The following is a 26531-nucleotide window of genomic DNA, read 5'->3' as shown; positions in this document are numbered from 1 at the left end:
TTTAAAAAATCCCCCAAACAGTCCACATTGTCAGGATTGTTAATTTTACTTTGTTCCCCCTCTCACTGTTCAATGAGAGCATCAATAAATATCTTAACATAAGAACTCTGGTTTATTGTCAAAATAATTAACTTTGAATCCATTTCGCCCACCTCTACAGTTCATAAGACATGAACTATGTTGTGAATGACTGTTTTGTCATTCACAACATTCGCTATGAATATTGTGAATAGTTCATAGTTGGTCAATGAAAAGGACTTTTACTTTACTTTGTCCTCCACTTTTAGGTCAGTTAAAAAACAGACAAATGTAAACATTTGACATAAACATTTTTATTTTCTTGAAGAGTAAGCAATCCAGTCTCCCAGTACCATCATTATAGACATTATTTCTACACTCAACAATACATACATATATATATATAAAAAGGAGATGCTAGTGTGGCAGATGTAACCCATTCCACACCTCTGAAGAAGGCAATGCAATTCCCACATCCATCAGCACTGAATAGTCCCATTCAACATTTTAGTATAAAGATTGTTATGTTTGGATTTGAAAATTACAACACTGGCATTGATTGAAACCTCAATGTGAATTTAAAAAAAAAAGGTAATTAGCCACCCAATGTCTGGCATAAATAGTGCATGTGTTTTCCTTCTGGAACAAATTCAGTTTGGTTCAAATAAATAGAAAATAACATTTAGAGAGCCTCCACGTTCTTCTGCTTCAAGCCTAAGCATGCTACATACCGTAAAAGATCATATTGAGCCCGATATGAAGCCTGACTTTCCCACTGACAGTATATTGATGTGGTTGTACAGTTTCAGAGACAAAATGGTGTGCAGCTTAAAAAAGAAACATATATCTGGAAGTTTAACTGAAACTGGCTGCTTGCTGCCGAAAAAAAAATTCAGAATCCCTGCAATAACAATCAACCATGATTTTGTAAAGACAGAGGGACGCAGACTCTTCTGCTTTGGCACACCCTAAGACGCCAGGCCGAGCAGAAACCCTCCAACGAAACCGCCGGTGACGACAATGTTCTTCTTCACGAACTCTGTGGACTGAAAAAACACGGAAATGATGTCTCAGTTCAAAATCAGCTTCAAGACTTAGAGGAGACAAAAATGAAAAGAAAATGCAGACGTCACGTCAAACAAATGGAACTCAGCCGAACTGTTAAGTAGCGCTGCTGTCTCTTTAAATGCATGGTTTGGATCTTTTAATGAGTTCTTTTAATGGTTCTGTTAAAGTACAGACCCTTCACATGTTCCGTCACTATAAATTTCACTGAATTTCAGCTGGATTTTATGTAACAGACAAACATGAAGTAATGCATAAGAAAGTGATGAGCTCTCATTTGATCTATTTTTGCATTCAAACACTTTATAGTGAAATAATGATCTTATTTCACACATGAATCGCATTTCCCTATATTGTCAATGTGAAACAAATTCAATTGATTTAAAAACAAAACTCCAGAAGTTACGTCATAATCAGACAAACATATCACTAAGCTACAATGGAGCATTAGATCTGTTTGTAAATAAAATAATAATTATAATGAAGCTACAAAGGAGTACATATCTGGCAAAAAATCTAATTAAAGTTAGATGAAGAAGAAAATTTGGAGGGTTTTTCCCCCCCAGAAAGAGCTATGTTAGCCGAGTTCCTACACTCTGTCGTATATCATATCATATATGATTCGTTCATCCTTTTTATTCACTAAAGTTCATCTGAATAATCCATCTGACTCCTTTTCGTCTTTGAATTAGTCGAATGTACAACAGCTCTGAGAGACAGAAGCTCAGAAAGTTGGAAACTCTGAGGAGGAGCTTCGTCCTGGAAGGCAGCGCTAGGTTCAACCAGGCGAGATTTGCACAGCTGAATGGTTGCCATGGAGATAAAATAATTTCTCAAACATGCATCAAAGAATCAAAGCAACACTTTAGGTAGGTATGTTTTTGAAGAGGAAATAACATTATGACATGATGTAAAGCTCAAAAAAGTCAACTTTAAATAATACTGCCCCCTTAATATGGAGTAGTTAAGCCTTTAATCATAAAAATCACTTTTCTTTTTTTCAAATGCATGACTTCTGAACATCAGAATGCCCACATTTCTCTTTTAAATATTTGATGTTGATGTAAAAATGTGACAACCGTTTGCCAGAAATTAAATCCAAAGAGAAAGCTAACATCTGAAATAATGGAGGATGTACTCTAGTTTGCTTTAAGCAGAAAAGTCCCAGCAGATTAACTATGAAGAACAAGACAGCTCTCATTTCCAATCTCCCTTGAACCTCACCTTTTCCATGAATGTGTTCAGCTCAGGGACTGCTTGATCTGTTCCCTTCTTTAGCTGCTTCTTAGCTTTGTTCACATCCTTCTCCACCCTCTTCCAGTCCACCTGGATGTAGCCGCTGTTATTGGCTATCTGAAAGCAGAGTCGGGCCAATGAAACAGAAGCGAGAGCTTGAGATGTTCCAAGACAAACAGGTGCAACACTACCTGCAGCAACAGGAGACCTCCACCTACAGCTGTGGCAGCAACCTTCCCCACCTTCTGGAAGAGATAACCTGCGCACCTAAAGCCAAACACACACAACAACAAGGGGGTTCAAATGAAATGAGAGTTCCTGCCTCACGAAGAAACGTGACACAGCTTTGTATTTGTTCATTGGGAAACTAAAGCTTCTTCTCCATTGTCAGGTCTCAGTCTAGCTGGTTAACGTCTGGTTTGGTTCTAGCAAAGTTTGGTGCATCTCCAATTGGTGTGTGTGCGTGAATATGGGCAGGAAGCACATATTATGTAAAAAAAACATATTTTAAAATAAAAGTTACATACTGCATCTTAAAGGGATTAACTGTCTTAAAATGTTATATTAAAAAAAAGCATGTTATCCACTGCTTGTCTGGAAGGAAAAAAAAGTTCCATTAATTACATCAACGCCATTAGAATTTTGTTTAGATTTATTTAACAAATTCAGTGGACTGTTTTTTCCACGGATTGTACCGGATGTAGGCCTGCGTCTAACCTTGGAAAGCTGAGCAGTACGGATAACATGCGGCCCCTGAAGGCAGCACGGTGCGTTAGGAAGGTAAATATTTACCATCCACTCACTCCTCCTATTGCAATCTGTGTGGCCACGGAGTACTTCTCCGCTACGGGCCCGGAGTTCTTCCCGAATAGGCGGTTCCACCATCGCTGCCGCTTGGCGTACTCCGTCAGATCCACGACCTTGTCGTAAATTTCCTCTTCTACATCTTTATGTGGAAAATACACACAGTTAGCATCAGGTAGCAAACAGCAGCTACCAATACCTCAACTTCATGCAGCTCCCTGGGCGCTATTATTCAGTTGTGGTAAAGTGAATTAGCTCGAATGTTGCAGTTAGAATGATGTGAGGTATACAGAGACAGGGGATGACAGGAAGGCTGCTTTCTGAACTCTGAAGTTCTCCGACCTGAGGAGGGTAGCGTTAGCTTCAGACAGGCGGAGCTAGCGGCTGAAAAAGAAAGTTACTGCTACAGGAAACATGGCTTCCACCGTGTACAGCTGTAGGACAACAGTGAACAGACTTGGAAAATGTTCGAGTGACGCTCGGAGAATGTTCTCGAGTTTAGCTACAGACACGAAGACCGTTTGTTTCATTAGACGCGCTTACCCTTGTTGCGGTTCGCCATTTTGGAGTGTGCTGGGCTGTCCCCCACATTCCTGCGCGTCCGCCGTCATTTGCATAAATTGGACGGAGAAAAGGAAGGATAAGACTGTCTGCGTCTCTACGGAGACATGTCCTCTATGTCCTCTATCACGGAGCGGAATGGAAATAGCTTGGGTTGACTTACTGAGGCAATACACCAGGTACTTACAGAACGGCTTCAGCCTCACTGGAAAAAAAAGTATTCGGACTTTTATCTCAGAATTCTTTCTGCTTTTTTTTTTTTTTTTTTTTTTAAGTCGAAAGTCCTTTTTCGTCGGCCCTGTGGTCCTCTTCCTTACAAGTTACAACACAGTAAATAGCAGATGGGGAAAAAATAACGTTTTACAGAATCTATTGAGTAAGTTGTCCATGTATGGTTGTTACCAATGAGTCCTTTATGTTTTTGTGAAAGGCAGGTGTAATCACAACATCATTAAATAAACAAGATAATTCAGATACAGATTCGTTCTTTTACTTTTTTTTTTTACTGGCACTTCTTTTTTTTTAGATGTACATGTTTTTTCTTTCAATAAATTCAGCCATCCCTGAACCTTTAACTGTTAAAAAAATCAACTGTGAACAGCGGCGGATTTGGGAAACCCTTTTCATAAAGAGACCTATTGCCTGGTCCTGCTCTTTTGAAAACATACTGTGTATATTTTCAAAAGTTTCTATATGCATCTTTATATATTTATGTTAAAATTGTCTTCACTGACAGAAAGAATCAGCTCAATATATCCATAAGAACATATGTGGTGTTTAGAACAAATATTGTGGCTATCTGAAATCCATCCATCTTCTTGCACCCTTGTCCCTTAATGGGGTCGGGAGGGTTGCTGGTGCTGATCTCAAGCTAACGTTTCGGGCGAGAGGCGGGGTACAACCTGGACAGGTTGCCAGTCTGTCGCAGGGCAACACAGAGACACACAGGACACACAACCATGCACACACACACTCACACCTAGGGGCAATTTGGAGAGGCCAATTAACCTGACAGTCATGTTTTTGGACTGTGGGAGGAAACCGGAGAACCCAGAGAAAACCCACGTATGCACAGGGAGAACATGCAAACTCCATGCAGAAAGACCGGGGCCGAGAATCGAACCCAGAACCTTCTTGCTGCAAGGCAACAGCTCTACCAACTGCGCCACTGTGCAGCCCGCTATCTGAAATCAATAATGTTTAATTTTTAGTTTACATTTTTTATTTCAAATGTATATAATGAAAATCTGTTTCAGATATAGCCAATGTAATCTGGAATATCCTTAGTTGTAAACAGTAAAAACATATTAGGGTGACCTTAAATGTAACTTAAATTACATTTGGTTACATACATATAGAGAAAGAGGTTTCAGATATCTTTTGACACATTTATGCTAAGACCTTCTGACCATGTAAAGTGAAGAGTAAAAACAAAATTATAGCTATCTTAAAAGTAACTGCATTACATTTCCAGGATTACAGTTAAATTTTAAGAATGTTAAGATTTCAAAAATATCTCTTCAATTCTGACTGCAAAAAATGATTGTACTACAACGTCCTGCCAAATAGGGGATGCATTTAAAAGCTAATAAACTGAATGAAAGTAGCAAACGTTAGATAGATAGATCTATCTATCTATCTATCTATCTATCTATCTATCTATCTATCTATCTATCTATCTATCTATCTATCTATCTATCTATCTATCTATCTATCTATCTATCTATCTATCTATCTATCTATCTATCTATCTATCTATCTATTACCTTTTTTTGTATCTATTACCTTTTTTTGTATCTCTTGTCTGGGGCTTTAAATAAAGAAAGCCAAAACGGCAAATAAATCATATTGGAACATTTACAAAAGAGGTCCAGTACTTTTAATAAAATTGAAAATAAGGTACAGAATATGTTCTGCTTTTGTGGGGTGAAGTATGTTCAGAGTTACTTATATGTTTACAACCTGTCTCAGTGTGTGATTTGGATGTCTTTTTCTTTTTCCTTTTTTTTGTGGTATTTATCAAAAAGTCCATGTGCAACGTTGCAACAAATATCCTTGACCAGACCGACAACTGCGTAGACCAATAGGAATCAGGGAAAATTCGGTTACGTAATCATAATACAATGAGAAAGCCCAATCGCGCGGCACGAGGCGGGCCGTCGGAGCACGTTTTGATGTGTGCGTGCGCGTGTTCGCGACCCATCAACTGAAGGCCCTCATGTGACCGCGGAGGAACGCCGCTGATTGGCCACGCGGAGTGGAGGGCGTGCCGACGGTGGCGGCGTGCTTTTGCCTATGTGACACAATTACAACAACTTTGAGCCGCTGGTTGGGGGGAAGTTTGCGAGCTTATCAAACAACTTTCTCACTTCTGGCCCCACATTACGCCAACTCCATGCATAAACCGGGACTGGAATACGCGCACTGTTTTGACGTACAATGAAGAGCGCGGAGGGGAACTTGAAAGGATCGCTTCCTTGAGGATTTGGCAAGAATCACGCTACGCCCCGTTTTAACCCTGGATAGGTGTGCGACGGTCCCGCTGCTGCCGAGTTCCGCCGGAGTCGCCCGGTCCCGCTCCCCCTCTCGGTCTCTCGCCATGAAATCGTGCGGACTGTCGCTCACGGCCGCTGCCCGGAGCCTCGGCGTTGCTGCTAATGACGAGGAGAAAATGGCGTCGGGAAAAGCGACTGAAATCGAAGAGGACTTTCCGAAGCTAACAGCACAGGAAAAGGAGAACCTGGTCGGAATTGACAGGTTAGATGCCTAACTGCAAGAACAGTCTTATTCGCGTGTATTTTTTCTGCTGTTCTGTAGCTTTTACTAGTGAAGTTGGTAACAACATGATCGCTCCCCCCACTAAGTAACACGGAACCGTTGTCTGTCCTTTACTTGCAGTTCACTGTTTGGATTTCATGGGCTTCAAGAAGATGGCGCCAGAACGAAGGCCTTGCTGTTAAAGGTATGCCACTAAAAGCAGTCTCACAGCCGCCTCTGGCCGCTATCTCCTCTGATGAGACACATATCCCACCTGAAACGAATGGTACAGACCTCCCAACGCCGCTCTACGTGTACGAGTGCATCCTGGCCTTCAATTTCACTCCCAACTTTAAAGCTGAGCCAGCGACCGCCTGTAGAAGCGGAGTTATTCCAGGGATATAACGCAGCGGCAGGCTTACATCGGTGCGAAACGCACCTTAGATAAGAGACAACGCAGTTTTACGGTGAAACTGAACGCATCTCCGCCCTAACGGAGGTGTCATCGGTTCGGCATTTACGGTCGCATTATATAGCGACAGCCTAACCATATCGTGTGCATCATAAGCATGGCAAATCATAATTACCTTCACACCTGCTGTTACTTTCTTGAGTTTGTTACATATGCAGACAAGCGCCCCGTTTCTCAACAGGGAAATGGTGACAACTTTTGTGTTTATGTAGCTTAAAGTTAATTACAGAGCTGCACGAGGACACAAACCTAACAGTTTGCGTGTGTTTTTGTGATATTAGTTTCCAAGTTAGCAGCAATATTCGGGTGGCACAAACAAGCGGATGAAACGGCAAGCCAGAGTTTGATTGTGCGTCAGCTCTCTCTCCGGTTAGCATGCAGCGGCTAACAGTCCAGCGGTGTACACCCGTTTGCACTCGCACGTATGCATCCCTCTTTTTAAACGTCGGTTTAGACATTTTGGGCTAAAAATACATGCCTTGTGTTAAGGTTGCAAAAAAATAATGGCTGCTTCGCGTCGCCCAAGATGGCGGGGGAGGGAAGAAAATACCCAGAAAAGGTTTGCTGCCCTAGCTAGATAGCTAGGTAGCTGCAGCGGCTAGGCTAACCTTCATTCGCATGAGAGATAATCACGACGAGGGCGTCCAGTGTTTATAACAAAGATGAGTGATTAAAGCGGAAGCCGGCAGCTCCAGACGGAGTAAATGTGCACTGCTTGGTGAACACACACAAAGCGTGTGTTATTACAGTCCGTGTTTCTGCCATAAAACTGCCCGTGCGGACTGTTTGTTCAACATGTGGCTCACTGGAGGTGGAGACATAGCAGGGGGACAATGTATCCAAGGGTTTAGAAGGCATGTCTGCAACACTTTCCAAAGAGTTGTAATGTCAAAACAAGTGGGAGCATTTAAAACGGCATTGGATTTACTTAAAATGTTATCCAGGAACACATACAGGTGCATTTACAGGTGCAATTCATTTGATATTGTAACATGAATTACAATTTAATCTTAAAGGGGCAGCATTATTTACCTAGAGTATTGCCTTGATTCTTTCATGCATATTTGAGAGAGGTTTTAATCTCCCATGGCAACCACAGGGCTTAAAGAGCTCCGGCCGGGGGCCGGATTTCCGGCTTTTGACCAAACGGTCTGCCTCAACCAAACTGTAGATAATAGACAAAGATGTCTGCCAATCAGAGTTCTAGCTCCCGTGTTCTTGACCAATGACTGTAAAACGATTTGTAGAAAAGCAGTGCATGCGTTCGGTTCTGCGATTAAATCGAATGCGATATGAAAGAAGATGGAGTTTGTCTCACCTGGTAAAGAAACACGTTTACTTGAGAAAGGAATTAAAAACAAGTGGCGCTGGGCAAAGGAAAGAGGACGAGATGGGAAGCTGGCGGAAAGTTTTACAATAGGGGGCGCTGGGATTCCTTTGGGGGGCGTTTCCTCGAAGGTAAACTTTACACCTTACAATCACAACAATACCAGTTTAGACTTTGAGCAACTTGCTAAAACTATTTCGTAACATTAAATCATGCCTGGCTGCAACGGTATCGATGGCAGCTCTCCTTCTATTCAGTGTTTGTAGCTTCTTGTCGCAGCTCCGCTCCTGCTAGTAGCTTCACCACATCAGTTTAGTGTTACACCGGCTGATGACGTTGCTGTGATTCACTTTGTCTGGTGTCTGATTTTCTAATATTTTATGTTTTATTGAGGATTTTTGTACATATGTTTTGTCAGTTCTGTGATCATGTCAAAGCAGCAACTTATATCAAAAAGTGTTTTATTGTCCGTCTGGATGCTGCCCGCTTCCATGGAAGGACAACAGAAAATCACTCCTATAAACATGTAATTACTAAAATCACGATACCTTCACTTTGTATCCCTCTGAAAAATGAACCAATTTAAATAAAGAAATCCCTCCATGGGTGATACCAAGATGGAGAGCGTTCATTTTATAGCGTTAACACCGGTGCTGCAAGTGGTCCGGTATGAAACGGGGGTGATAGAACAACACAGCACTTTTAAATTTCAATAATCAAAATACCGAAATTGTTTCTGTTGTTTTAAAAGGTTTATGTCAGTCTGCCTTTTCCCCATCGATTTGTTTCCCGATCGCCCTGCACCTTAAGGGGTTAAAAAAAAAACCCGCAGCGCACTTTGCGCAAAACTCTGAAACAGGAGAAGCGGGACATAAAACGGAGCGACGAACTAGATGTGAATTATGGCATAAAAACAGAGAATCCAACGCTGAACAGTGGAAAAAATCAACACATAATGTGAAACATATGATGATTAGGCAGCGCAGCAGGTGATGAGTGAAGATTACTGATGGTCAATAAACGATCAAATAAATGTAGCAACAGGAAAGAAACTAAAGTGGACATAGCAATAAACCAAGACAGGATAATACTAATCAAATAAAACTAAATGGAAATGAATGAAGAACAAAATGCAAGAATAAACTAAAGTAAATACAGAGGAATAAACTGGTATGGCAAGACCTTTCGAGCAATAATTAATACAGAGGAATTTATGGCAAGAATAAACAGACACTATTTCCAGATAAAAGGTAAAATAATATTGTTGAAGTGCCATGGGTTTGTTGAGACCACATCTAGTACTGAGAATAAATATATCTTACAGACCATAACAGTAAAGTTCTGATCACTTATTTATGTTGTTAGTTAGATTTGTTATATTTATTTCTTCAATATTACTTTTCATGTCAGTGTTAATGTCATCAGGCTGATGACTCCATGACACTTTCAATTTGACTCATTAGGATTTGATTAAGAATCAGATTTGTTCTTTGTAATTTCTGTCCAGTAAAACTATTAATCTATAAATCAATAGTCTATATAAAGATATAATCCATGTTTCTGTTTCATATCTGTATGACATTAAAAGGACCTGGAACTTTAGTTTTTCCACTGAAAGCTCTGGTTTGCACAATAAATGCCATGTGGGTGAAATTTTATGGATGATACTCTGATGTCCCATTCTCCTGAAGGCAGCACAGAGCTGCACCACCAGAAACTGACAGAAACCCTGAAGAGAAGAAGAGCTATGATTAATGTAGTTACAGTTCTATCCATGTTTTAATGTTGCAGAGCTCAGTCGTTTTGCAAATAGATCAAAGTTTAAACTGGCATGTTGAACATCTTTTATCTGGTCATTTTGTGCAAGATTTAACAACTAGAAAATGACACAAAATGAGAATATTTTTTTCCACTCTGACTGGCTGCTGTTAGGCCTACCAATTTTAACTTGAATGTTCATTAAATTTTTCGTAGACACCTGTGAAAATAATTTCTGTTCACATGGCTTTTTTGTTCTCTGGGAAATTATTTTGATGATAAATACAGAAACAAGCATAAAAATCAAAACATTTACAATAGTGATAGTTATGTTAATGATAAAATAATGGTCAGTGCAAAGTAGCCTGCAAATTCTTTGGTGGGGGCGATGAGGGACCTGGATAAAGGCTGGGGGGGGTGCTGGCCAGAAAAAGGTTGAGAAACACTGATTTAGTTGGTAATGTTGCATGTTCTAAATTATATGCAGAAACATTGACTGAAAGGTTCTTATTTAATGTTGAGGGATTTTTGCATGTAAGGCAAACCTTTAGGGCACAGACATTTTACATTTTGTTTTGAGTTGAAATGTACTGAAGTCTTATTTAAGTTTGAGTGTTTAGCTTGTTAATTGTATTGTTAGAAGCAATTGTTTGCACTATTCAAAGACACTTTTTATTAAACTGTGGCAATAGCAACGCTATAGTTAATTTCTATCATCACTAGAAGTTTCAGGCTCAGAATGTTTTTTTACTTTAAGCCCTGCAACCATTAAGCTGTGCAAAACACCTGCTTGGACTGAGCGCTGCCTTTGAAGCGCAGCTCCTCCTCAGAGCTGCAGTTTTGAAGCTTCTGTATTACAGAGTAGCCCTCCTGCTCTCAGCTCCTCTAGACTATCCAGTCGCAATTAGCAAAAACCTGGTGAAACTGCACATCTGCTGAGCTCATTATAGGAGCTACTTTTCAGTGCAACTCTGGTGAAAACATTGTTAAAGGGTCACTAGAGGAACGATGTTGTGATTATGAAATAACATTTCTCTTACGTCATATTGGATACACATAGCATTTTTACAACTGAAGATAACATAGTTACATGGCTGTGTCATAAATTATTAGCTGCAAATGATTCATTATTCACTATGGAATGCAGTTATTGCCTTCTAGGCAGGAAAATGTTTTTTTTTTTTTTTAAAGAACTGAATTAATCATTTGCTTGCATCTTTTAATGCATTTCTAATATTGTGTAAAAGGCTTTATTGGTTAAATGAATAAGGCTGCAGAATATAAATAAAAAAATCTGATTAATTGATTTCATAATAATTTATTAAATCAATCATGTTTCCTTATTTAAAAAATGAATTTATTTGCTGTGTCTTCTGATGGACATGTAATATTGTATAAAATAGCTTACGTGGTTAAATGAAAAATTTAAAAATCTGCAGAATCTTTTTTTAAAATCAGATTGTCACAATTATCAATTGCTATAAATAATCGTTAAATGTCTAAAAAAGGAATTAAATTGGTTACTTGCGCCTTTTAATGTATTTCCATTTATTGTATAAAAAGCTCAAGTGGTTACATTAAAAAAAAATTACCAATTTATCTACTGTATATTCCGCACTATAAGGCACACCGGATTATAAGGCGTACCTTCAATAAATGGCCTATTTTAAAACTTTTTTCATATATAAGGCGCATCGCATTATACGGCGCATAGAATAGACACTTCAGTTTGGGTTGCCGATTTGTACTCTATTATTACACATCCACATTTGTAAAGAAATGGTCCCCGAGTGCTTTATATAGTAGGCTGCCCCATTTTTCTTACGATTAATCGAGTAATCGGATAAAAACAATTATGAAATAAAATATTGGTAAATCTTCCATAACACCAGTGTTACTATCGGATATCAACATCAGTCTATTTTTTCCACAATTGAGCTTCCCTACCAGTTACTTTTTTGTAGACCGCGGGAGAATACGGGATATTTACGGCTCCTCCGTTCAGAAACTCATCTACCAGCCATGTTCCGCCTCCCGTTTGTTCAGACCGGGACGATTTAAGTTTATTGTGCGGTTCGTCCGTAAAGCTGCTCTTACCCTGTAAGCATCAACCCTCAGCCGCCCGCCGTGTTCAGTCTCTCTGCTCACCTGTATAAATCCTCCTCAGCTTCTTCCCGCCGTTCAACCAGCAGCTCCGGAGCAGAAAGGCTGCCGAACTCCCGGCATCGCGCCGGTCATTTTAAGGATGTTTATTGGTCCCACAAAAAACAATGAAAACCCGGAATTATCACCAATCAGTAAAATCCCCGCGGGCCGAACTTGAAGATTGGACGTTATGCCGCTAACACGTAGCTTCCGTCAACAACTCAGAGGCGGAAGTCAGAGCTCCGCTCAACGCAAATAATGTTCCGGCTGAAACACGGTGCGCTAAATGATAAAACATAAATTAACGAAGCTTCGAGGCAGGTAAATTTTCCTCGAGGAATTTTAATAATCGAGGAACTCGAATCACTCGAGGAATTGTTTCAGCCCTAATTGTTTCACTCACGGTGTTGGTGTTGCGATATTGTGCCCAACTGCTTTCTGGGTAACACAGACCAACCGACACGCTGCCACTGCAGTCTCCGTCTCTCATCCCCTGCCCCTCCGCCCCCCTGGCTTTAAATGTATTATCAAACTTTATTAACAAACCAGTGTTCTGACAACTATCCCAGCATGCACCGCGCGCTACTTCTTCTACGGGGGAAAATGAAGTCGGCGGCTGCTTACCGTAGTTACTAGACCTGTTGTGGCTCGATATTGGTCCATATATAAGGCGCACCGGATTATAAGGCGCACTGTCAGCTTTTGAGGAAATTGAAGGTTTTTAGGTGCTCCTTATAGTGTGGAAAACACGGTATTTTTATCAGAGTAATTGATTAATCGTTACTAGTTAATCGTTACAGACTAACATCCCAGCGCCCCCTGTGTTCAGCTACCAGCTCCAGTTTGCGTTGCGTCTCGGGGTAAATGTCCAAGGTTTACATGTGAGGTTTCATTCTACAAAGCTGTGGTTGTAAAATGTTGTTTGAGGCCGTGGTTAAACTCTGTTTTCCCTCTAAATGCTGCGTGTTGCTTCTCCCCACCGCTTTCCTGGCTTTCTCGTGTCAGCTGGCTCTCTGCCGCGGCGGCACTACGGCGCATCGAGCCTCATTTGTTTAGCCGTTGTTTAGATACTAACTCCGAATCCTTATTTGGACGTTTGGCTCATAGTATGCAAAACGGCTCATAAACATGTCAGATTACGACCTTTTAGGAACATTTAAAAGCCTCCCTCAGACGTTGGCTACCATTTAAACTGTAACGTTGGCTCGGTGTGGCCACTGAGCTCTCGCCTTGATGTTGTTGCTTTAGGCTGTGAGCTGCTACGACAGCCTCATCCTGAAAGCGGAGGGCAAGGTGGACCCTGACGTCTTCTGCCAACTCGGCCACTTCAACCTCCTGCTGGAGGAATATTCAAAAGGTAACAATCATTTATTATACTGTATCTATATAACTTGATGAACTGAATTGAATCTTGAGCTTTTCATATTGTTCCAAAATGACTCCCTCATGTTGTTTTTCGTTGTCTCATCCTTCGCTCAGCATTATCTGCATACCAGAGGTACTTCAGTTTACAGTCGGACTACTGGAAGGTGAGTCTGATGCACATTTTCCAGATCACAGCTTATCAAATGGAGAACAAATTGTGACACAAACTCTTTGCATAATTAATCCAAGAGAGGGAAAGAAAAGATAAGTTTGGTTTTGATTTAACTGAAGACAGTAGAATAAAAGTTGAATCTCTTTTATTTTGTATGTGTAAGTTTCTGGTTTCAACTGTAAATAATTAGCCGTTGCAGGTGAAGATGTTTAAACCTCTTAAAGAACCCAGTTTTTTGGGCCGTTCCGTCACAGCCAGGATTTTGTAATAATACTCCGACTCCCTGCTGGCATGATTTCCAGAAGTTCAACCCCATTTTGTCTAGGCCTGCCTTAATAAGCAAAAATCAGTTAATCACAAGATCAGTTAAAAGGAGATCAATAATTTCCATTTGCATGATTTATCATTTCTATTTTTTTTCTTTTCTACAAAAAACTGAATGACAAAAGTTTTCAGTCTAGTTTTGTAAATGTTCAATAGAATTTAAAGTTTATCGATCTTTTAGAATGTCTTCTTGCATTACCATTATGTTACTTGAAAATGGTCTCAAAACAACAATATTATCATTAGAGATGTGCCGATCAGGTTTTTTTCTGCCGATACCGATCACCCATGAGGGCCGATCACCGATAACGATCACATAATTATAAGTTTTTTATCATAAACACTACCAGTTACATTATGTGGAAAAAGGAACCATGAATTCACCTTAATTTAGACAAAAACTTGTTTTTAATAACTTTTTCCAAGAAGAAAACTAAACAAAACGGGGATTCTGCAAATTGTACTGCTATTGGTAATACTATCTTTAACAGACTGAAAACATATGAAGGCTCTGAAGAGGCTAAATGATGAAAAGAGCCAAAATAAAACCTCTCAACATTGCCAAAAAAATTCAAGTATAAATAACATTCAAAGGCAAATACAGGATCCATTATAATAAACAATCCTGAGTTACTGAATGAAAACTTCCTGATAGCATGGCGGCTAGCTGATTACTGCTAGTTCTGAGTGGCTGTTTCTGACTGAGTGAAGTAATTATGCAGAGCAGGGAGGAGATCGATTATTTTTTCAGAGATTATCTGTCATGTTAGGACAGCAAAAGTTTTAATACGTATGTAAAATGTATTTTTTTAAGTTAGATGCTGCAGCTTTAAGCAGAGGTTCGGTGTGAGAGTCACTACCAGGTGGAGCAGAAGCGGCGCTCCGTCTGAAATATTACTACCTGTAGCGCATAGCAGCGGTTCAACACCGAGAGCAGAACCAGCGTCTTACATTGCAGCTCGAAGACTTAAATAATTTTGCGAGTTATTTGTTCAGCTTTCTGACAGAGTGTTTGTAGCTGTGCGCTGCTTTACCTGCTATCTGATCCTCCATATGTCTTTTTTACTGCAATGAGCCTCGATGTAGCCAAACTCCGTCAAGTATGGCATTGTTTATATGTCGTATTAGCTTCGTTGTGTTGATGCATTTTGACGTGCTTCAATTTTCCGCCGCAACATGCAAACGTCCCCATTCACTCAGTGCGTTATAGTTCCACATCGCTTAGGATTTGTTGTTGCGCGTTTGCGCAGAGTGAAGGAAAGAGGAGACCAGCTGCACAGGCAGGCTGAGAAATGACATGCAGGTGATCGGTATTGGCAACCAGAGCCAATGATCGCCGATCATGCACTTTTTCACAAAAATCGGCCGATTATGATCGGTGACCGATCGGCACACCTCTATAAAAAATATATAAAATGCTAATACAGCAAAAAAAAAATCTATTAAAGTAAGAAAACATTCTGTTGCCTAAAATGGAATAACAGCAGTCTTTGTAGCAAAGGCTTTATCTGCAGCTTAAAAAAAAACAAGTTTTTCACAGAATTAAAACGAGGTGAAGCTAAAACCTGAAACTTGAGTTCTGGCTAAAATATACTTACTAATTTTTATTTTTTAGCTAGCCATCCATCCATCTTTATCTACCTATCTATCTATCTACCTCCATCTATCTGTCTAACTCTTTACCCCCATCTCTGTCTAGCTTGCTACATACTTGGCAATCTAGCTATGTATCTATCTAATCAAATTGTTTTTTTTAGTATGGTTTGGCTTATTTACTGCTCTGTGCTTTTTTAGCAAATAGCCTTTTTTGAGTCAATTGAGGATTATTCGATTCTTAAATTAGTTGACAATATTTCACTTAGTTAATCTGATTAATCGTTTCAGTCTTAATATATTTGTTTTCCTCTTTAAAGCCAAGCAAACTCTGCTTAAATTTAGAAAACCTAAAATTAAAGTTTTCTGCCAGTGTTATATCAGAGCTGGTGTCTGTGTATTGATGTAGGCAAAGACGGTGTGACTGGAGATCAGCACCATATATTAATATATATGCAAGGCAGCCTTTATTTCTTGGGAAAAACGGACTGAAAAGAATCTTTAACAGACTCTGAAAAGTAGATAAAAAGTCATCCAGAGGGATGAAGCACACTAGCACACTTGACAAGAAAGTCAACGAGGTCCCAAGGAAGAAAACAAAACATGTTGGCTCAGGAAAAAAAACTATCAAGAATCAAATATGAAGCCAACAAGACCCCTTCCTCCTCCAGTGCTTTCCAGAGCTACAAAGCTGAGGTTTCATTGACTGGTGCAGAAATGGGGCTGATTTAATGTGCATGTGGATATGCTGCTTGTTTTTCAGATTTGGGTTTACAGCTTGGAGAGATGGAATTTAAAATGCTTGGGACACCATTAAATTCTAGCTTTAGGTTCTGGCCAGGATCTGTGCTGTAATCATTGTAATGTGTTGATCTAAATCAAGTCTGATGTACTTTCTTTTCTTTTCCTTTTTTTTGTTTCCCCAGAATGCTGCCTTTTTATACGGCCTTGGAATGGTTTACTTCCATTACAACGCATTTCAGTGGTAAGTGTTTTGTTTTTCTCCTAAATGGTTTCCTCAGACTAACATGGATTAGTTAATTCATGGATTGATGTCAGAGCAAAAGCATTTTTAAGGGCACGAGTCCTGCATGCTGGATGTACTTCTGATGCTTGGAGCCAAGGCTAGCAGGCTATCCAGACAGCGGATACAACCACTTTCCTGCTACTTCAGGGCTGATTAGTTGTATTTTCTTTTCCCATCTTCAAACTGGAAAATCGGACTTCTGTTTCATAAAAATGGGGGAAAACAGAAACATACTTGGCCTCAGGGACGACGTTTAATTCTGACAAAGACATCACACTATATGCAGATGATATCTTGATGATTCCAGAAGTTCTCTGGAGAATAGGATATTTACTAGAGGTGAAATGGCACAAAAGTGTTTGTTGGTGGTCCCATAGGCTTTCAACACGATTTAGTTGTTGGAACAAATGTGCGCTTATTGACTTGTTACTGTCCCTGCATTCAGTCAGAAGGTTATTTAGTTACTGTGAAAGATATTTATTATTTAGGAAAAGGACATTACGTTCTAGTTGACAGCAAATGTTACATTTCATAGCATAACGGTGGTAGCTGAGTCATGATTGAATTATTTCATCACGTGTTCATTTGTTAAATTGTGGTACTTAAACTGTGAACTAGCTGGAATAAGAGCTGGGTTAGCGGTGCTAACCCTAAAGCACAAATTATAGACTAAAAATAAAATATAAAATGTCAAATATCGGTAGTTTAAAGGTTAATCAAACCAAAACAATAATGTTCACAGCAATGGAAAAAAAACACTGGTGGCAAAGAAAATCAAGCTAATTTTGTATTTTGCTAACTTTGAAAACATTTAGTTCACTTGACTTCCTCTTGATTGTTTGTTCCGGATAAATTCTGAAGTGCTTGGGTATTATGTATAACACATGTCATCAACACATGGTGGGTAATCAAGATGGTTGAATTTAGCCTTTTAGCATTAGCTTCCTCTGAATACCATGTTGATGAAGCGCCTTAGCATTAGGTGAACAAATGTCTGACTCGTGCTTTAGGGTTAGACCCGCTAACTTTTTACTTAGCACCGCTAACCCAGCTGTTTTCTACTGTTAATCCTAAATTATTTGCAGGTTTTTCTTTTGTGGAGCACACCTAAAATATTTTAAGGAAAATCCGTCTCAAGAAGCTGAAATATCAAGGTGTAATGCAACCGGACATGCTATTGGCTGGCATTTGCAAACCAGCCAATCCAGAAGCTCCATTTACTTTCTTGCCACTGATTGACTGAACCCCCAGGAGAGGAAATGAGGAAGTAGCATGTTTATGAACATCTGGTGCCTGAACAGCAACACTCTGAAGTTTCTGTTCGTAACCTGCAATCAATCCATAAATGGAAAAGGGAGGCGTTCTGTAATACCCAAATACATTTTGTAGTTTTTCACTCTTTAGTTTTCTGACTGTTATCTTAAGAGCAACTAATAGTCTGTTTCCCTGGACTCAGTGGTTATTATTTATATCAGTCATAGAGGCGACATCCCGGAGTGTGAGTGAGAGAGTCGATGTCAGTGTTTCGCTAGCATGCTAAACAGAGACCGTGTGTGATACTATGGGTTTTATTTTGAAAGAAACCCGAGGTAATGCACTAGTTGTTTGTGGTAACTAATTCACAGATTGAGAAATGCTTCTGTTTCTCCATTGAAGTTTGAAAAAGGTCAGAAAGCAACTTTTATGCCATCGATGCGACACATGCTTCATAACTCTGAAAAAGCAGAAAGTGGTAAATCTAGACGTAAGAAATTGCTGAAAATTATGATTAGGAACTTAAGAAAGAAGTCTCAGTGACATTACAATCCCACCACTCTGACTACACATCCAAACAGACTTCTCTACACAATTTACAGTCAATGCTCCACAAAACGGCATTGACTGTTTTAGTTGTGCTCTCGTTTTCTTAGCTTCCTTCGTCTTGTTACGATCCCGTCAGCTCCCATTGCTGAAAAACTTTAAAATCCATCCATTCGCAGCTACAGATGATGCGCTGCTGTGTGACGTCCAAGTTCTTCGTTTCGCTTTGGGGTAGTAAGCCATCGACACAGACGTCTCACTCCAGTCGGGTTTAATTAGCGGTATGAACAACTACACAAAAAAAGATTCCAGCAAAAAAATTGGAATTGGCCATCAAGACCTGCTGTATGAACGTAGCCTCCGACGTCAATTCTGAAGAAAAATGCAGTACTCCTGGTACACATCCCTGATGACACCAAAGTGACTGCAGGTAGTCACCTGTATCCTTGGCCACAGAAGTAGCAATAGCAGTATTTTTGGCTTTATAAAACATCTGTGAATAAAAAGAAGCCCAGATTGACTCCACTCTAACATGCCCACCGTGAACTGGATACTGAATAGTAGAAGCATCACTCTGCCAGGGCTGGGGGAGGGGAGGGGTGTCATTAGGCTGGGTCCAGGGGACAGACTACGTCATGGAGACCAAGGCTGAAGGAATGCTGAGCTGTCAGGTGGGGAGTATTGCTTCATTGGAGCGTTAGTGTGTTGGGTGGCCTGAATGTTTTAAAAAGTTTAAGTGGAGGTTTAATTTTAACCAGCTAGCATCTATGAGTCAAATGGTGGAGTTAGCTTTATGTTTAGTTAAAAAGTAGCTTTTAGCTGCTGATTAGGCTTTACAGTAAAAAGTGGAGTGTGTTCATTGCTTTACTGGAGCTGTCGTGTTGCTGTGTGGTACGGTCTATCCTGCTGAGGAGCTTCACTGGATGCAGCCTGGGAGGGAAAGAGGGAGAGGGCAAACAGAGTGAGTGGAGGGAGGGAGGGAGGGAGTACATAAACTGAGAGGGGGAGGTGCTGGGGGCACTGAGTTCAGTGTGTGTGTGTGGCATGTTCAGTAGACCACAGTGCTTTTTCGTACAGGAGAAAGGGCTGCACGCTGACATGCATTTGCTATTGTTGCTATAGTTACACAGCAAGTGGGTTCAGTTGTAAACGGCTTGTTGCCGCAGGTAGGATCGCTTCTGTTTTATCAAAAGGGCTGAATTCATGTTGGCGAACATGATCACATCATTTCATTTCACTAAATCGTGTCCAAGGAAAATCTTGAGGGTTTCTCTGTTAAATGATCCTGGTTTTGGTAGCATTGTGTGCTACCAAAACACAATGCTGCTTTTGAAAATACCAAGGGTATTCTGCATTATATTGATGCTATGAGCCAAAACAGTTAGTTGTTGCCGTTTGCTGTAAAGCACTCTGCTGATATTCAGAGAGCCCCCTCCTGAATCTTCCAGTAAGCAAATGCTCTTGAATTGAGAATCCACATCTGAGGTTCATGCTGGAACATATTGTCCATTCAGGGAGGATGCATTACTGAGCTCAGTGCTACTCTGCATCATATTTCATCTTCTCTCTGAACCGAGCCATTCGTGTGAAGCATTCAAGCGAGATGGCAAACTGACAGTTTCCAATATTGGCATTGAGATGACCCAAAAAATACTATCATCTTTAGTTCTTTACACATCTCTAAGACATTGGAGCAATTCGTCTCCCAAAAAATGTTCTTGGTGTCAGAAATTCAACTACCTTGTGCAGTGGCGCAAAAAGTGGGTATGCAGGGTATGCAACGCATAGGGGCGCAGCACCAGAGGGGGCGCCAAAACCCCGTCTGTAGGGGTCGGCGCGCCGATGATGTTTTCCCGTACACTTCTGCGCGCCTTACGCTCCTTCACCTCGCGCACATAACGAGGTAAATGTAGCTAGTTTTACCCTTCACGTATCGTCGCCTGGGGGGTGGGGGGGAGGGGGGGGGGGGGGGGCTGAGTGAGCGTCGCTCCTTCACCCTGACTTCCTTCCCTCGGTCGGGGGGAGGGGGGGCGCCGATCTATGTTTTCGCATCCACCTGAATAATGTGTAGTTGCGCCACTGACCTTGTGTATAAAACACTAAGCTCATTGACTCCTAAATAAACATTTCCTAACTGTATGTTGGACGACAAGATTGATGGTTGTCTATACATGGTGTCTGTGTATCCTTATAAAATCTTAGATTCAACCGTTATAAAATTGAAGCCATAAATTCTTAAATTCATTGAGAAACAATATGTTGGCATTAAATGTTAATCACAGGTCAAGGCAGTTCAAAGTTTTTACATAATTAAAAAATAATACTAAAAGCACTACAAAAACAAAATAAAGACAAGTAAATATACTTAGACATGGATAGGAAGGAGAGTGTTTTTTACTTTGAAAACCACTGTTGTTTGGACGTATGAAACTCTTATTTTGAGGGAGAAGGAGTCATGACAGCTGGACTGATGTAGGGGGAACTGTTGCCATAATCCCCATGTAGACACTTCTCCGTGCTGTGAATTAACATATTTACCTGAAGCAGCTTGTTTGAGCAGAGGTTTTGTTTAAAAATGAAATCCGATAGTAAAGACAAACTATTCCTAAAGATTTGATTTAGAACCCATTTGGCTCCAATTATTGAAATGCATCCTAAGCTTCTAGTTTTGAGTTTCTCAGCTTTCATTCACATCCAGGAGCCTTTTGGTTATTTGAAATCACTAAACGAGAGATGATATTAAATGGATTCCTTAGTTATACGCCCCTATTAAATACTCTGGCAGGACAGTTATCCGAGTCAGACTTGAGTTCGTTTTCAGCTTGTGATTTTTTTAATTAATTTTTTCTCTCCAGGGCAATTAAGGCGTTCCAAGAGGTGCTTTACATCGACCCAACGTTTTCCCGAGCGAAAGAAATTCATCTGAGACTGGGGCTCATGTTCAAAGTCAACACAGACTACGAGTCCAGTTTAAAGGTAAATCAGAATGGCGGGCTGAGTGATGAGTTCTGGGCTGTTCAGGTGATATACAGGAAAAACATTAACTGGTTAAAATGTTTTGTCTTTTACTATTTAATTCAAGCCATCTCTTAAATCTAGTCCAGTATGGCTGACTGCTGATGGATTACATCAACAAGACGTCTGTGGTGGATATGAAAGGCCGGTACAGTTGGTATTGAGTCAGTTTTCATTGGTCTGTGCTGGAATCCTGAAATAGACTCCATGTCTCCAGTTCTTCTGACAAAAGCTGTTATTAGGAAGAGTAAAATTTACACCTGTGAACCAAATCTGTCCAGACAGTTTTGGCTCTGCTGTAGCCTGAAACTTTCAGATTGTGATCTGATCCCTGGCCTTGTTATGGTCCAGACGTTCTGTCATAGATTGATTGTTTGTTCCTGGACATCAAACTCCAAATCACACAAGATTGTGCAAAAACAATATTCCTGAATATAATCTGACCTTTTACATCAACAAGGTAACAGAAACCCTTAAGACTTGTCTTCCACATGGAAGAATGACTGATAATCTTGTCTGTTCTCAGATTTAACTGTTGGAGAACCCCTGAAACTCTTCATTGCTTGGTGTGTCCAAAGCAGTTTATTTTTATATATTTTTTAAGAGAATGACCAGAGTAGCTTTTAATTTCTTACACAGTTGACCCTCATCTATTCCCACTTCAGTATTGACAGATTTATTCTCTATTCTCTGATTCTTCTGTGGGACGCAACTCGCATTATTCACGGAAAGATTTGCTGCATGCAAATTATTTCTTAGACCATATCTAAAATATTCTAAAGATTGGGAAACGGCAATACTTCAGTGCAAAACTAGACACGCTACTGACGGGAGTTTACAAAGCAGCCAATACCATAGGGCTGTTGATTTTCCTTGGCACTGATTGGTTGTAGCCACAGGAGAAGAAATAAGGAAGACTGTAGATATTAGTTTCTGCAGTAGAGCTGTTAATGCGTATCAATACATGTTATGGTATACTTTGATCTAAGATTTTAGCTATTAGCAAGCAATTGTGTTCCCTAACGAATAAATTGTTCCCACAAGACCGGACTAGAGGTACGTTACCCCAAAAATGTGCCTTCTTGATAAGCAGCCAGTGAACACAATTACCCATTAATGTGTTTGGAGTCACTTGTAATGTAGAGCTGTGTATCATCTGCTTGATTTACTAATGGGGACGCAGCAGTACGCTTTTTCACTAATGATACACATACCGATATCTGAGGTCTAGTATCGGTTAATACCGATCCGATACAGAAAAAGTGCAGAATTGACTCAAACACAGACATAAATGTACTGAATTGCGAATATTTTTGATAACTCTGCACCAGTACAGCACACTGAAATGCTGTGAAGTTGTTTTTACAACAACGCGTTGTGTTGTAAAAACAACACAATGTCAGTTTGTTTAGTCTTTGCAAATAGGAGTATAACGGCCGATTTAAAATAAATAATGAAGAAAGTGAAACTGACAAAACCAGTAGTTTGACTACCTTGGTCAAACATGTAAAACCTAAACTGTAACAAACCTTCTTACAAATGACTCAAAGTGTAATTAGGAATTCTAAATAAAATGTAAAATAAAAAATGCATTACGTCGCTCAGAGTAAAAGACATAGAATTAGACAGAATAGATCTGCCCTTACAGCTCGGGCTTATTATCTGCACGCACCAATACAAATGTTGATATCGGATCGGTTCATCTCTAGTAACTCATCTTAGTGGCAGCATGTAGTCATTAAATAAGAGAAGTCCGAGGATTGAACCTTGGGGTACCTCTCGTGATTTCTGCCTACTCTGATGAGAAATCCCTGTGAGCGACATTCAGACCAGATCAAGCCCTCTCTGGCTGCAGCTACAGTGTTGCATTGAGCAGGCTGCTCATGCTGTTTGTCCTTAATTTTGGATGCTGCCCTCCCTCTCAGTCCTGAGTCACTGCCAGCCGCTCACACACTATCACAGCCACACACTCCCACCAACAGAATCTCACACATGCCTGCCCCAGTTACCTACAGGAAGGAGTAGGCGCCTCTTCAGAGGAACGGGGACACAATAAAGGTAGAGAAAGAAGGGAAAACGTGAACGATCCTGATCAGATACGGAACCTGTTGCATTCCCATTAGGAACCAAACGTTACATACGTCGCACCTGTCCTCGTCAATCCCACCTGCGCTCGTTACGTCAATCGGTTTGTGTGCTGTTGCCTCCCGCAGCTGCAGAGAACAGATCTGAGGAAGGAGGGGAAGCTGGTGTGTCTGTGTGTGCATGTGTGTGTGTGTGCCGGTTCCTGCTTTGAGGTATTGTGTGTCATCTCTGTGCTCTCTCCTCTGCAGCCGTCTGCTGAATGGTAATCAGTGACACCAGGAGAGAGGAGGAGGAGGAGGGAAGGAAGGAGGGAGGGAGGGATGGGAGACAGATAAAAAGAAAGACAGCAGAGAGAAGGGGGAGAGAATGAGGAAAGCAAGATGTGAGGAGGGAGGTGGAATGCCAAGCTGACAATCCTGCGGCATTATCTGGCCGGCTGTAGAGCGAGTGTGAAGGATAGAGAAGTCTGAGGGAGACCCGCCGTCTAGGTAACGCCTTTTAGTCTCTGAAATCAAGGCATGTGGGATTTGGTGATGTTTTTTTTTGACTGCTAATGCTTGACTTTTAAAACGCCACTTCGTTGTGAGCTGGTTCCCTTCATTTGTTCATGCAGTAATTTGGATAGGTTTTATCTGCCTGACGTTGACTGTGAGTGTAGCACAGCCCGGGGTAGGAGCTATGTTTAGCCTCGGCCTGGATGACGGATAACGGCGCGCGCCTCGTCAGAAATCTCCATGGATTTGCCAGAGGAGTACCTACTGGCTGTTTGTGGTTTTGGCGGGTTCTAGTCCTCAGAACGTGACCCAGATACTGTCGGCTCCTTTCCGAATGCGTGAACCCGCACAGGGTCACGCTGCTGCCTGTCACCTTGAAGCCACCTACAAATGTAGAGACGGGATTCCAATTTTTGGTTGATTTGAACCCAGTCTAATGTCTCACTCACACAAGACGACATAAGACCAGCTTTTAAAAGGATTTTTTTTATTTCTAGGTAACCTGCCCTTAGCAACAGAGGCGATGTCACACTGTGTGAGAGAGCAGTTGATGTAATACAGGCTTTTAGCAATGTATTGAAGATGGACTAAATTAACATGGAGTGGCCATTTTAAACTGTTATATGCGCCTTATATGCAGTAGACACAAGTCTTTCAGTCTAGCAATTCGATTCAAATGGTTTTCGATTCAGAAACCAAATTTCCCTTTCAGTCTGGAGATTGTTTAAATTGTGAGTGACAAGAGGAAAAGACGGTGTACATCAACTTCCATCAGTTTAGGCCCCGTTTACACGACAATGATCCAACGAAAATTTAATTTTTGTTTCGTTTCTATTAATACGTTTACATGAAGACGCTCTAATTACAATCTTTGTTTACACAGAAATGGCATAAATCGAAAAGGTGCAATGCCCCTGCCATGCCACTAGTTGGTGCTAGGCTTGGACAAACGAAAGTTTTCCCTCATCGACTACATTGCTTACAAAGTTATCTCACCACTGGCTTGTTTTGCCAGGTCGTGTCTAGTAGCGCCTCCTCGACGTGTTTCTTTGTCGCATACATCCGCGAATTAACGGAGTGGAGCTATATGAGAGCCGTCTTCGATGATTTAAGTAAAGGGGTACACTGCACTGCGGAAAACAAACTAAACCATTGAAGGAAATGACACGATAACCAAAGGACACGCATCACAAGATGTAAACAAAAATGGAGTAGTGTCAGATTTTAGTGGATGCAGGATTTCTTTTGTTGTTTTTTCCCCCACTAGCACAAGTTTCTTGTTTGTTTTGGTTGTACTTACCCAGAACACCCTGCGCTATAGTCTGCTTATTGCTTCCGGTGTTGGCATTGACATATGCTGCTAGAGTTCACTTCAACCAAACCTAGGTTTTAAGGCAGACCAGAGTTGGTTTTTTTGTTCTGCATCAGTTTGTTTGCACATTCACATCTCCCAAAACAAACTAGACTTTCTAGCCAAACAAACCAGAGTTTGATGAAAACGGACTAGACAGATCTGGTGTGAATGAACCCTAAATCTTCCAGGATAGACGGGTTGAAAACTGAAAGGATTCAATCAGATCAACTCTGCTAGATGACCTTTAGCCTTCCTGTTATCTGCTGGACTCTTTTCGGGTCAAACATCCTAAAGTATGGATGGATGTGTGGCTTTTCCTGGACTTGGCTCTTCCTCGCTGGTGTCTGCAGAAGGTCTTGTGGTCCCTCTGACTGCATGTCCTCCTCTCTGGTAGATGATAACGATGGCTACCTTTTCTTCATTTTTAGTCCTACAATTTCCACACTGGAGTAGTTGCTGACCCGATCTGGTACCAGTCATAATCTGTTGTTTAAGAATGAGACAGTTCAGCCTGCTGGATTTGGTCAGGTCTAAACATCTTCTTGAGGTTTGCTTCTTTCACTCCTAAAATAACGTAGAAACATCTGTTCTTAGTCTGATGATGGAACTGGCCCTCTGTTAGTGCAGCTGCACATCAATGTTTGGATGACTTGAAGGTCTTTTCATGTTGCCTGTTCAAGGTCATGCTGTTGAGTGTTGCCACTGGAGATTAAATGGATGACAACCAGTATGTGTCTTTCTGTGATGTGGCAGCCAGGATAGTGAAGCTTACTGCCTCATACGTGGAGGGCACATTGAAGGGGTATTTTCCAGGCACATAGTGCCATTTTATGGCACCATCAGGTAGCAATAGCTATGTTCACTCAGCAGGTCTTGATGCCAAATTTTGATTTTTTTTTGTTGATAAAATTCAATTTTGTTTCCGTGGCCCTTCATGCTACAAATTAAACCCGACTGCAGAAACTTCTGTGTGAATGATTTCTGACCCCAAACCGACCCGCATGTACAGAAGAATGTTGAGGTCACACAGCAGCGCTCAGTTTACGAAACAGTCCGTTACCTTGAACTGTTAGAAAAACGTGCTGTATGTCAAACATGACTAAAAACAAACTGTTGACTTTGCAGTTTAACACTTTTCTGACACTACGCCTTCAGGAAG

General features: G+C 40.8%; 2 protein-coding genes across 2 annotated transcripts in view; one reads left to right on the top strand and one right to left on the bottom strand.

The window, feature by feature from the left end:
- Positions 1–312: 312 nt before the first annotated feature.
- fundc1 (FUN14 domain containing 1) lies at positions 313–3856 on the bottom strand. The gene is made up of 5 exons (XM_008437307.3): positions 3667–3856; positions 3112–3265; positions 2511–2586; positions 2308–2436; positions 313–1064 (listed from the first exon to the last, which is right to left on the bottom strand). Exons 1-5 carry the CDS (start codon positions 3683–3685, stop codon positions 987–989), a joined length of 456 nt encoding a protein of 151 aa, XP_008435529.1. The 5' UTR covers positions 3686–3856; the 3' UTR covers positions 313–986.
- Positions 3857–5955: 2099 nt separating this feature from the next.
- The window catches only part of kdm6a (lysine (K)-specific demethylase 6A), a 42523-nt gene continuing 21947 nt past the window's right edge, over positions 5956–26531 (top strand). The window contains exons 1-6 of the mRNA XM_008437319.3: positions 5956–6441; positions 6583–6646; positions 13392–13500; positions 13623–13672; positions 16524–16582; positions 21280–21400. Of these exons, the coding sequence (XP_008435541.2) occupies positions 6284–6441; positions 6583–6646; positions 13392–13500; positions 13623–13672; positions 16524–16582; positions 21280–21400 (561 nt within the window). The 5' untranslated portion in view covers positions 5956–6283. The remainder of the gene's footprint in view (positions 6442–6582; positions 6647–13391; positions 13501–13622; positions 13673–16523; positions 16583–21279; positions 21401–26531) is intronic.

Source organism: Poecilia reticulata, chromosome 2 (assembly GCF_904066995.2).
Source record: "Poecilia reticulata chromosome 2, P_reticulata-male-v2, whole genome shotgun sequence".
Taxonomy (NCBI): Eukaryota; Metazoa; Chordata; class Actinopteri; order Cyprinodontiformes; family Poeciliidae; genus Poecilia; species Poecilia reticulata.
This window is presented reverse-complemented; position numbering and strand designations above follow the sequence as displayed.

Coding starts and splice junctions, on each gene's coding strand:
- fundc1 (XM_008437307.3), bottom strand. Junction 2,437..2,510: donor GAGGTCTCCTGTTGCTGCAG/GTAGTGTTGCAC, acceptor CTCTGCTTTCAG/ATAGCCAATAACAGCGGCTA. Junction 1,065..2,307: donor TGAACACATTCATGGAAAAG/GTGAGGTTCAAG, acceptor GTGTTTTTTCAG/TCCACAGAGTTCGTGAAGAA.